The sequence below is a fragment of the Aythya fuligula genome, chromosome 2 (genome assembly GCF_009819795.1).
Source record: "Aythya fuligula isolate bAytFul2 chromosome 2, bAytFul2.pri, whole genome shotgun sequence".
NCBI lineage: Eukaryota > Metazoa > Chordata > Aves > Anseriformes > Anatidae > Aythya > Aythya fuligula.
Window position 1 is genome coordinate 116,844,216 of NC_045560.1, and position 13,114 is coordinate 116,857,329.

General features: G+C 38.3%; 1 protein-coding gene across 1 annotated transcript in view; it reads left to right on the plus strand.

The window, feature by feature from the left end:
* The window catches only part of CDH2 (cadherin 2), a 120,702-nt gene that overhangs the window by 83,731 nt on the left and 23,857 nt on the right, over window positions 1-13,114 (plus strand). Inside the window, exons 5-10 of the mRNA XM_032181026.1 lie at window positions 751-906; window positions 2,621-2,765; window positions 3,820-3,992; window positions 8,843-8,980; window positions 9,344-9,529; window positions 11,770-12,026. Of these exons, the coding sequence (XP_032036917.1) occupies window positions 751-906; window positions 2,621-2,765; window positions 3,820-3,992; window positions 8,843-8,980; window positions 9,344-9,529; window positions 11,770-12,026 (1,055 nt within the window). The remainder of the gene's footprint in view (window positions 1-750; window positions 907-2,620; window positions 2,766-3,819; window positions 3,993-8,842; window positions 8,981-9,343; window positions 9,530-11,769; window positions 12,027-13,114) is intronic.

Sequence of the window (13,114 nt, forward strand, 5' to 3'; positions counted from 1 at the left end):
GAAACAGGATGTGATGGGGGTAAGGGATGCAGGCTGCTTCACAGGACTGCAGCACAGACTTGGCATTGCCAAAAGTCCAGCACAGGAGGGCTTCCATTCTGTACTGGTTGGTCATGATCTACTTCTACAAGGAATTGTTGAATTCAGCTGAGTATTGGCACAATGGGAATGGGTTGAAGCATTGCTCTGCTCTGTGAATGTGCTGCTAGTGAATCACTCACTCATCACAGACAGACTGCCCTTTAGTTTTTCCTTAGAAGATGAAACTAAAGTTCAGACTTAAAACAAAACTAGTAAGTTTCTAAAGGGCTGTAGTATTGCCAGTAGCAGATGAGAGTCAGTAGTTTTGGTCCAGAAAGATAGAAGAGGGGAAAAATACAGAGTTTTTAAACAATAAATAGTTTCGTGATGGGATGTATGTTTGTCTTCCCTAGGATCTAAGCAATTCTGTTTAAGGTAAGCATACTTGTGTGCTTTGTTTAGTACAATTCATCTCATTATGAGAAATAATCAAGGATATTTTCATGATCCTGGAAATCTATTGACCAGCTTTCTGACAAATGAAAGAGTGGAATTGAAAACCTCAGTTTTTATACTAACTTTGTACTATTTCCAGAACAATTTATTCAGTTATTTTTACAAGCTTAGCTTAAAGACTAAAAAAAGGCAAAAGATGTGCTACTGTCTCAGCAGCAGTCCCATCCGTTGGTTGTTGGTTGTTAATGTAAATGTTCTCTTTTTGATACATAGATTAGGTCTGATCGTGATAAAAGCCTTTCGCTACGGTACAGCGTGACTGGCCCAGGAGCTGACCAGCCTCCAACAGGAATCTTCATCATCAACCCCATCTCAGGACAGCTGTCTGTGACAAAACCTTTAGATCGTGAGCAGATTGCTTCTTTTCATGTAAGAGTTTAATTCACCATAAATCAGATTATCAAATTGAAGATTAACATCTGCTTCAAACATGACTTGAGCAGCCGGCATTTAGTTTTCTATGAGATATGATTTGAAGAGTTTGTAGCAGATTTATATTTATTGTACTTAAGGCTAACTCTTACTATGTCTAAGCAGCTTAAATGCATTAACATACATAAACAGTGATTAAATGTATTTATATAAAGTAATTTTAAAAGATTGAAATATGGATACTGTAGCTTATATTTCAAATGCAGATCATTGATCACAGTCGCCTCCACTATTGTATATTTTTCAAAAGTTTACTTTTAATTTAGCAACTTAAATTAGGGTGACTGCTATTAGAATTGCAGCAGCTGTGATTTGAGAAATGGATAGGAAGAATAACCTACCAATTTTCATTTTCAGGGGCAAATCTAAGCATTTTAATTGAATTGTAAATTAGGTCTGTCAGCTTACGAAAATGATATTCTTTGCTCTAAAGAAATTGACGGAGTAGACCATGGATTCCAGTATTAGTCGAAAAGAAAGTGTTGAAGGAAGAGAGGAGACTGAGCTTTGACTTAGAGTTGTCTCTGCTGCTGAGAGACCACACTAGAATTGTTACTGAAGTCACTCAGGTCCTAGAGAAAGCTTCAAGCATGTTGTGAATTAAAACATTCCACGTCTGTCTCTCTGGGAAGCCATTCGAGTGCTACTCCTGAATGGAGGACATAGCAGGTGGCATTTGTGTATAGGGCCTGCCTCTTGTAAGTGCACAGCAACTTCAGCATCCACGAGATTTTACTGAGTTTGGCATTGGCAGTTTAAGGTTAACTGACTTAGGAATTTACATTTATATGAGGCATTTCCAGAGTAGTGAGTTACTCATGCCCCCTTGCTCTTTTCTAGTAGGTTTGTAGCCAGAAGGTAGATATATAATGGTTTTCAGCAGGACTGCTTACAGGAGGAAGTTGCTTTTTGCCTAGCAATTGCTAGGCTGTGGCCTAGATACATAGGTTTACATTTTCAGAAAGTACTGCGTTCCTTTTTTTTTTTTTGGCTGTCCAATTTAAGATGATTTAGGTAAGTTTGGCTGTCAAAGGTAGTTACTCAGACACTTTTGACAATCAGAGTATTAAGTTTAAATGTCTTGGCATCTTTGAAACTCAGTCCATAAACTTTAGCTTAATTTTAGCCTGGACAGATTTTGTTGTGTTTACTGACAGTAATTTATCACAAATTTTACCTTGGTGTTCTAGGTAACACAAATAGATAACATCAGATAAAAATTTCTGAAAATTATCCCAGTGTCCATTCCATTTGGATTGCTAATGACATATCTTTTAAAGTTTTCATCTGCTAAATATAAATACGCGTGTTTTTAGAGAGTGTTTTCCAACAGTGATTATTAAAAACAGAATTATATTTGACTGTAGCATTGGTATTAATCAAAATTGTATGATTCAAAACTATTCTCAGCAAATCAAAGAAGAAAGTATGTAAACTTAAAATAGTTTGTTGTCTTTTTTTCTTCTTTTGTTGCCTGAACAGCAGTTCCATTATCATACAAGTTTTCAGGTTGCTCAGTATGGGGAAGCAGTGGCAGATAAAGTACATTGAGCTAAAATTGTCTGGTCTGTAATTTAATGCCACTGTTAGTGGCATCTGTTTATGCTTGTATGTTGTGCAAATTCTAACATTTTTCTGATAATTTTTGCAGCTGAGAGCGCATGCAGTGGATGTAAATGGAAACCAAGTGGAAAATCCTATTGACATTGTCATTAATGTCATTGATATGAATGACAATAGACCTGAGTTTTTGCACCAGGTTTGGAATGGGACAGTCCCTGAAGGGTCAAAGCCAGGTAAGATGGGGGCTTTCTAAGCTGGGGGAAAAAAGGTATGCAGTTACCCCCTTCATCATCTTCAAAACGCATCTTCAAACTGCAATGCTGTCAAAGGTGTCTTAAAAATGTGATGAGCAAAATCTCATATACTGTCTCACTGTTTCACCTTACTTTTAACTCACTTCATAGCATGTTAGGATTAATTTCAAAGAAGGAAAGTATATATGAACTAAAACAGAGGGATTTAAGAATATTACTTTCAGGTTTCTGTTTTTGAAAGTCCTATTTATAATGTTGCAGTTCTTCCAGTTATATTCATAATAGCAATTGACATTCATTTAGTTAACATCGGAGGGTTTAAAAGTCTTCCAACATACCAACAGATCCAGCTTTAGTTCCAAATCTCAGAGACTTGGAAATACAGGGATTTGAAATCAAACACTTTCATTTGAATTCTTGAGAAAATCCTAAACGTTGTTCACATCTCATTAAAATTCTAATCAGCTCATATTTAAGTTTGTACTATGGCTGAAACTACTTCCTTAATTTGTCAGTAGTGCAAAATGAAATTATTAGAAAGGTTAGCACAAGAAATATATTTTCTCACTTCACAGTATTGACTTGGCATTTGAATTGGAAAGAACATGCATCTCAAAGACCTTTGAAAAAGTATTATTTACACTGATTTTCAACCACTATCAGTATGTGCACCAATTCTGAAAATTAAGTATATTTCCTTTGGCCCAATTAATAATATTTTAATCTAAACATTGAGAAGCTGTGTTGTTACAGAAATATTATTTATGGCAGAACTGTAGGATTTCACTGTTTATGGAGCTTCTTTGGTTATAAACAAACCTGGTATTTTATAAACAAAAAGTATTTTTATCTCCTCTTATGTATTTTAATTACTCTGTTGGTGAGTCTTGGGTTTAATCAGTTTGTTTTAAGTAAGAGAAGGAATGTACAGAGTTTACCAAAAGAAATATATACTTTGACCATTGCTTGTAAGTGATCTCGTGTAATCTGAGTAAACTGTTTATATAAAATCAATTATTTATTCTGCTGCTAGGAACCTATGTGATGACTGTTACTGCCATCGATGCCGACGATCCCAATGCACAGAACGGGATGCTGAGATACAGGATCTTGTCACAGGCCCCAAGCAGTCCCTCTCCCAATATGTTTACAATCAACAATGAGACTGGTGACATTATCACCGTAGCAGCTGGGCTTGACAGAGAGGTATGGCAAATCTTAATCCCATAGGCTAGGTTGTGTAGAGTGTGTGTAGATGCACAGGTTTTGCTTGTAATTTGCAAATACTCCCCTCCACCTCGAACTTTCTCCTTTTTATCACCCATTTGACAATAGTTATTATACTAGGTCCAGAGCATTTAAATAAATAAATAAATAAAAGAACAGTTAGCATCCAGATGAAAATTAGACCCAGATACTTTGTATTTATAGTCACTCTCAAGCCCATTGGGTTTGGGAAAGAATCTCATCTCAAAAGCCTGATTGCTTTTGAGTAATGGGTATGCACTAAAGAAGAGCAGTGCAGATAAGGCTTCAGGTGCTCAGCTTGGGTGCTGAAACGGAAGGTATTCCTCATCTCTAGCCCTGTCCTCTTTACTGAGCTCTGTAGGCAAAGAGTAGATGGAAAACTGAATCGGATGTGGAATAGATGGAAAACTGAATTGGATGCGTTTCATTTATCTTAGAAGCTACAGGAGAGGAGCTCGTGTCCTCCTCTTCTCTCTCTCTGCTCTCTCTGCTCTTCCTAGCTCTTCACAGAGAGGTGTGATTTTAAATCTCCTCGTTGTTGTATTGATAAATGTGCAGTAATTCCCTGATCAGAACTTTGCTGGTGAAAATAAACCAGGAAAACATCACTGATTTTAAAATTTCAAATGTAGATGTCTCTAAGAAGTAAATCAGCCTGTTTTTGATATTATATAGAAAAAGGCTTATCTCAAGGCCTGGATACATGTTCAAAACCTTAAGGAAAAAAAAATCTGACCGTCAGTAATTCCCTGCCACATCTTGGGCAAGTCCCATTCTGTCCAGGCAGATCTTCACTGGAGAGGGAGAGTGCCAGATCCTCTGCTGTGGTTCACCCATCTGTGAGGTGGGAATAAAAATATTTCCCTCCCAACTTCAGATCTGACACATGGACTAACTATGTTTAAACTTCACAGGAGATAAGCATTATTTTATAAACAAACTATAAAATCCAAACAAATCTTAATTCAACACATCTTGTTTCCACTTCTGTTTTACTAACCTCATTTTAGCTTATTAAATCTGAAGGATTTGGGGGATTTTTTAAACTGAATTTGCAGTTTGGCTTTCAGCTGTTTGCTTATACTTAGTTAAAATGGAGAACAAAAGGATGTTCTGGGTAGGCTATTAATATTCTGCTGCATTTTGCAGCATGAAAGTGCCAATCAGAATATTTGAAAAGCTAAACAGACTGTCAGATATTGCAGTTAATTTTTAAAATTTTATTAACATTGATTCTGTTAAAGATGTTTTTGAAAAGGAAGGATTTGAGGAAAGGAAAACCATGAACTTTACAGTATTGCACTATTAAGTTAAAAGAATGATGGGTGGTTTTGCCCTTGCTTTTAAAATCCTCTGGTCATCTTTGGCAGGTGAACTTTCAGAAGGACATAGTGATAACTGAGTTTTATTGCTTAGCGACTGGCTATACTGGAGAGATTTAACTCAAAAGGAACCAGCTGTCTTTGCAGCTTAGACCCTCATGTTAACAGTTGCCGAAGAGTTGTCATTTGCCATCAGTCTTCCCAATGGATCACTGTACTGATACCCAAATGAGTATTTATAAACATTTCTTGCACGTGTTGAATATTAATGATTAATATTAAAGCATTCAAATATCAAATTAGACTAATATAAGATAAAATGATTTCCTTCCCAAGCCATTGCTTTGCTTCCTTCATTTCCTGAGTTTTGTGAAAGTCAATTTAATTAAAACAACAAGGAGACTAGACAGCCAGATCTGAATCAGGCAGGTCTTCCGACATTGCTCCAGGGAATGTCATGTTGCGCTCAGGTTTCGATGCAGAGGTAGTGTCCATGAGCCTCCACTGGGCTACCAAAATCTTTCCTGTTCTCTAAGTCTTGATCTCCTTTGTTCTCTAATTAGGCTCGCTGAATACTAGACACAATTTTAGATTGTGACATTTATGTGAGCATATGTGTTGTAGGCATTCAAAAAATTCATTTGTACAGAGAGGTGGTGGATGCCCCATCCCTGGAGGTGTTCAAGACGAGGTTGAATGAGGCCCTGGGCAACCTGATCTAGAGGGTGGCATCCCTGCCCCTGGCCAGGGGAATTGGAACCAGATGTTCTTTAATGTCCCTTCCATCCTAAGCTGTTCTATGATTCTATTAAAAAAAAAAAAAAAAAAAAAGTGTTTCTTTTGATAGGATTTCAAATAGAACAGAATTGAACAGAATAGAATAATTCAGTTGGAACCTACAAAGATCTTCTAGTGTAACTGCCTGGCATCTTAAAGTCTAACCAGAAATTAAAGGATATTAACTTCTGCTGGTATTTTAAGTTTTCACATACAATGCATTGTCCATATGAACATGCACAGGAGCAGAGTTGCTTAGTTAAGGGACAGAGTAGAAATCTTTCATTTGCTCTCCCAGATGTTGCTCTTTCACGAGTTCCAGCTGGTCTCATTTCTTCCAATATTGCTGTGGAAGAATCTACAGTGTTAAAACATCTGTGGAAGAATCCACTACAGCATTAAAACATCTGCCTTACTGCTGGAGGTGCAGTAGAAGTCAGGCATGGTACTTAAATTTACACACAGGCATTCCTGTCTCACGTGAGGTTAATTCAGTGAAGTGCTCTTTTTATTTGGCCTGTGTTGAAGTGGAAAGATTTGACCTGATGAGGTCTGTGTTCTTTCTTGAAGCTGCCAGTTCGTCTTTGGATGTGTTGCTGCAAAGTCTCTGTGCAGGCTGCTGACACATGCTCAACGGCTTACTTCTGGCTGCTTCTCAACCCTCAGTAAAAAGAGGATAGCAACTTCCCCTAATTTCCCTGTGTTTGTAAAAGTTCTGTGCTAGTTGATTTTCCTGAAATATCAGCCCCAGCGGCTGATCTTCTGTATACGAGTGCTGGAAGGGGGAAAAAAAAACACAACGTATAAGTACTGGCTTTGGGGGCACTTTGGTGAGAATTTCCCATGCGCTTCTTCTGTTGGAATTAAATAAGAAGGTTGTGTGAAAGTTGAGTCTCCGTGTAATAATAATGGAGTTTCCTTAATGAAATTTGCTGCTTGGGATCAATGTGCTAAGACCCAGATGAATCAGAAGCACCTGCTGTTTCAATAACACAGAGTCATCTGGCTGCAAGATTTGCTTCAATACTGCTCTAGATTTTATTGCTTCACAATAAGTATTTTTTTTTTCCTGGGTGGAAGCAGTGAAAGTATTTCTTCGATTCACTCCTGACTGCTTTTCATGTTGTTGTCATGAAGGAAACCTTTAGAATGTTTATTTAAGGCTTTTGAAGGCCACTTTGCAAGTATATTTTCCAAAGAAGTACTTGTATACAAGTGCACTATTAAATGTTTATATTACATTTCTCTGTAAATAATATTAGTGTTGCTTTTTTTAAAGAACTGTGAGATTCATATACAGTAATATATATTTGGAGTGTGTTGTAGGGATTCCATTGTGAAAGAGGACGTACATAAATTATCTTCAGTGACAGATAAAGATTTATACTTGTTTCAACTTGTTTTAAAAACTTCTCTTTATTCAATGGCTCATATTTGCTGCTTGGAAGCATGCATACCCTTTGCATCTCTCATATCTGTAGCAGTGTCTGGCCAAAATTTGAAAGAAAGACATTATTAATGTCACTGTCCTTGCTTATTTTTAGTATCAGTATCCACAGTCCTATCTTGTAAATTATTTCCATGAAAAATAATATGTCGTATAGCCCAGTCCCCAAATTATGGGGGAAATTGTCAGCAAATGAAAAACTATGCTTTTTTATTTCTGTTTTGCTAAAAAGTTTCTGCCTGCGTTAGTAAACCATTCATGAAAGTGGCATTTTCAAATAATAGCAATTTAAGTTTGTGGGGTTTCTTTTGGAAAAGAACTGAATTTAGGATGATAACACGCAGCTCTTTATGAAAAACAATAAAGTATACATAACATTTGCATTTCACGGTAGAAACTGTTGAAGAGTTAAAAGCAACTTCTGAGCAACTACACAGGGTTTCTAATTTTATTATTTATTTATTTATTTTAATTCTTATTTTTAGCTACAACCGCCTCAGCTCCGTGTTACAAAGCCAGCCAGTCTGAGGCCAGCTCTCAGCGGGGCATTTCTTTTTCACAGAAAAGGAGGCCTGTGCTCTGGCGAGCATCCAGCCCTGCCTGGAGAGCAGGGCTCCCCCGGCTCGCAGGGCCGGTAGGAAGGCTGCAGGCAGGGAGGAGGAGGTGGCAGCCATCTTCTGCGGGTTGTTTAACCTTTATGGAAGTAGTCTGTTGGGTTGCTCCCTCCCCTTTCCTCCGTGCTGGTCTCTGTTAGCCCTGACACCATTGGTTTCCATAGCAATCCCGAGGCGTTGCAACTGCAGTTGTATGCTTAGGCCTGGCTGAAACAAAGCCTTGGCAGTTGTGGTGGCTTGGCCAACAAACATTCCTTGGCTCAGTCCTCTCGAATGCTTTTGAGGACTTACCCTGTTATCCCAATAAACTGCTCTGTTTTTTCCCACATTGGAAAAGCGTTGTTAGGCCTGCGATAACGGCTTCAACTGTATAAAGTATTTTTGATTTCAAAAGTAGGTGGAAAGCAGTCTGCCCTCATCTCAGTGGTATTTGAAAAATGTTGAGCAGTGGTGTTCAACAGAGTTAGATGCAACCTGGTGCTGTATTTCCGTGGTACACTTTGCTCCTGTCATTTCAAGTGATGCTAACTGGGATAAACAGTATGATAAGCTCAGTGCATAGCGAAGTGGAATTTCAGAAACACCTGCTGTCCTACAAATAATGTCAGTTTTGTCTAAAACTTATGTTGATGTCATTTTGTGTTTTAGAAAGTACAACAATATACATTAATAATTCAAGCTACGGACATGGAAGGAAACCCAACATATGGTCTTTCAAACACAGCAACTGCTGTCATCACTGTGACAGATGTCAATGACAATCCTCCCGAGTTCACTGCTATGACTGTAAGTATGGGGTAGGACTAACTGGAGGATGTGCATATTTATACCCATTCCCCAATTTTCTCATTATATTCACAGACTGTAAATATTTATCACTTATTAAATAGCCTACTGGCAGGTAGAACTTAAATATGTGCAGAATATGCCCATCAGATACGGTATTCTGCTTAGGCCAAGTTGACTGGGGAGTCAAACCATAAGTTTTCTGGGTGGCCTCAGGTAAAAATTCATTAGATAAGCTGTCAGAGCTTTGGTGACATGAGATGCACTCCCTAGCATTAAACGAGGTGGGTACAAGCCTGTTCGCTATAGTGTGCCTCTTGCCTGCTTTTGCCAGCATGGTGAAGGGCTTTGTTCTTTTTGCAGTTCTATGGCGAAGTACCGGAAAACAGAGTGGATGTTATAGTAGCTAACCTAACAGTAACAGATAAAGATCAGCCACACACACCTGCATGGAATGCGATGTACCGAATGACCGGAGGAGACCCAGAAGGTCTATTTACTATCCTGACTGATCCAAATAGCAATGATGGGTTGGTAACTGTTGTGAAGGTAAGAGATGCCTGCAATTCAGTGAGTTAAGCAGAGATCAAATAAGTGGGAGAACACTGAAAATAAATGTGACTTCCTGAGGCCAGCACAAGTCTTGAAAGTAAAATGAATGGGCACTGTCTGTCTTGTGGAAGTAAGCCATTAATCTCCTGGAGCATTTCCTTGCTTATGCTATCGGTAGTATTCTAAGTGATCAGTTTTAAAAAGCAGGTTAGGTTGTTGAAAATGACAGATTTTGAAGCTTTATTTGCCAAAAGATAGGAATTAGTCTGTGAAAAAGCATCTGCTTAGCATTCATTGCTAGTCTGAAGGAACAGCTTCCTACCTCTTGGCCTCCATTAGTAGTCACGCTTGTTGTCTGCTAGTGTTATGTCAACATGTTCCTGTTAAGGAACAGATACAAATTAAAAAGTCAAGGCACAATCAGAGAGGGAAAAGTGATAGGTGGGAGGCTACTTGCAAGAGGCTTTTAAAGACTGGCTATTTTTAAAACCTCTTTTAAATACCTTTTATGGAATAACCCGTCTATGCTCCTTCTGTAGCCAACACGGCTCTGTGTTGAGGGGTGACTTATTTAAGTGATAATAACAGTGCTGTTCTATAATTAAACATGCCAAGCAGTAGCCACCTTTCCTCATGGCTCTCTGATAAGTGTCTCTTCTCTGAGCTGGCCTGTTCTGCTTTTGGTCCATCCACTTATGAAGTGTGAGATGTCAGTGTTCCCATTTGGAAATTAAAGCATTCACTTTTTATTCATTCTTCTTCTGTTTTTTTTTCTTTTGTTTTTTTTTTTTTTTTTAATCATGTCAGTATCTAGGTGAGAAAAAGATAGAATTTTTGTACAGCTAGAGTGATAATTCACACTACGAAGAACTGTCTTCTGTTCTATAACTGCACTTCCCCAGGGGTACCAATTCTTATATTACAGTCTTCCAGCAAAAATTACATGAGTGTCTGTGCTTTGTAATTAGGCACATGAGCATCTTTCTCAGGTCTAGGAATAGTGTCAAACTAGAAGCCCCTGGAAAAGTGAATCTAAAAAATGCTCAGATTAAACAAGTAACATAAAGAGAAGTAAACCTAAGCTTCCAAGTCTCTAATGTGTTTGACATAGCTGTGCGCACTGAGAGTTTGTTAAAAATAAATTTGAATCCCCTCTATTGCCAGAGTATCTCAGTGCTTTGCCACGTCTGACCTGGTTTAACAACAGAATAGCAGCATGTGGGAGCCTAATTTGGAAAAGGAACTTATTCCTACAAATGCAAGGGAACGATGGGTCTTTTCAGAAGGGGGTCAGATGCACCATATGAAATCAGAGCCTTTTAAATAGCATGGGAAATTCTGCTTCAGGTGGTGAATTGCAGTTCTGCAGTCTAGCCAGCAGCACTACTTTAAGCAGAAAGACACAGAAAGAGTAGCTTGAGGTGCAGTGAGTTGATCTGTCAACCTGTAATGAAGATTGGGTTGTCTGTTGTCACTGACTTCACACTGTTACATGCCTATTACCCCTGTAAGGTACAGGGCTCCTTCAAGTCTAGAATCAGTGTGAGCAATTCAGTGCATAGCACTGATGAGAATCAGGTCTTGAGAAATGCCTCAGCCATATGCAGCAGGACAAAGGAGCTCTAGTCTCAAACTGTTCCTGCTCCTCCTTAAGTTGGACTTCTGAATTACTGAGAACGTCCCCAGACTGAAGGGTGTCTGGACTGTGAAAACGGGAGCTGTAGGAATACCAGCAATGGGGTTAGCTGGGATTACAGAGAGTCTTTCTACTAAAATACAAGGACATGGGAATCCCTCATCTAGGGGGCTAGTTATGATCATGATCTTGTTTAGGAAACCTTTGTTCTCGTAACATAGAAAGGCAGATCTCTCCCAGCCTTTCTCTTTTTGGGGAGCTTCTCAGAAGTTGTATCTGCTCAAATGAGTGCCTGGCACAAAGCTGGGAGTTCCAACATAATAGTCTGATGAAAATGTTTCCGCTGTTGTAACCAGTGGCTGTACCTGAGCAAATTAAATTTTGCCAAGGTTTCTATCAGTAGTAATAGTACAAATGATGATCCCAACCCAATCACATGTTGAGGTATTATGTTAATCATATTCTCTTTCATCTCTTTGCTTGTTTTTCAGAAAAGCAGTAGAAGTAATGTTTAAAAATGTGCTTTAAAGTAAAAATGTTTTTCTGTGGCCATCACTATTGTGAGCAAATGTTAAGACTTCCCGCTCTTTACTTTTCACAGCCTATTGACTTCGAGAAAAACAGAATGTTCGTACTTACTGTAGCTGCGGAAAATCAAGTGCCTTTGGCTAAGGGGATTCAGCATCCTCCTCAGTCAACAGCAACTGTTTCGATTACGGTCATCGATGTGAATGAGAGTCCATATTTTGTTCCAAACCCCAAGCTTGTACGTCAAGAAGAAGGGCTGCTTGCTGGTAGCATGTTGACAACTTTCACAGCTCAGGACCCAGATCGTTACATGCAGCAAACCTCTCTAAGGTCTATATAAATATATTATGGTTACTTAGCAGTTCAGATGCAATATCCTTGTAGAGTGGGTGGGGAACAAAGAGACTGTGTAAGTGACTCTGTGTACCATGGCACACATATATACCAATACCTCCTTTAGATCTTTTGCAACATTCTCCAAAGCGAATTTTGGCTGTAGAGAAAAAGTGACCTGAACAGCATTCATAGATTTGTAAATGAGATCATCTTCTAAAGTAAAGTGTTACTTCATCAAGGTAAAATGAAGTCATGTGTTAAGCAATACATGGTAGCCTAGTGAGTTCAGTTAGAGCAGACACAGACTTGTGTGTGTGAACTAAAGGCATTTGCAATTTAAATTAACCAATAATTTTGGTGCTGTAGCAAAAAGATGTCTGACTGAGGACCAAATCTTAAGGAGGTTGTTTTTTTTTTTTTTTTAATTTTCCAGCAATACACAGTACTGTTGTTGTCCATCTGTGAACTCTTGTACTGATAGCTGTGATTGTAATTTGTTCACAATTTGCCTAATGTCTGAAGATAATCTAAATTAGAAAAGTGAAGAGGATAAAACAAAATCATGGAAGTCTTAAGCATGCTTTTGCATACCTCATTTAAACACGGTCACTGGCTGCAAAGCTGAGGCACAGTGACTAGCCTTGGGTCAGGACTCACTTTCCTAGCTTATTCAGTTTATTAGCTCATGTAGATAAAACTCCAGAACTTCTTTCTCACTTTCCTTCCACAGAAAGGAAGGCTCCAAGGGTGTTAGAATTTTATTTTCGCTTAATGTTGGTTAGCTGTAGGCTATATTTTGCTCATTTCTGGACATAAGCACTGCATAGACATGATAGCATGAAGACTCTAAGGATATATACATTTTTAATGAGCTAAGATAGCTTTCACTTGATTAATGTCAAAGGACAAATTTGCCAGATAGAAGGATGATTTTGAAAGACATTCTTCTTTCAAATGAACATCAGAAACATGCAATAAAATCTGTGCCTCTGTAGAAAATTAAGTTTGAGTGATACTGAAAGCGTGAGAATAATATGAGTTAGTGCTGTTAAATGCTCTTTATATGTTCTTACTTCTCCGCA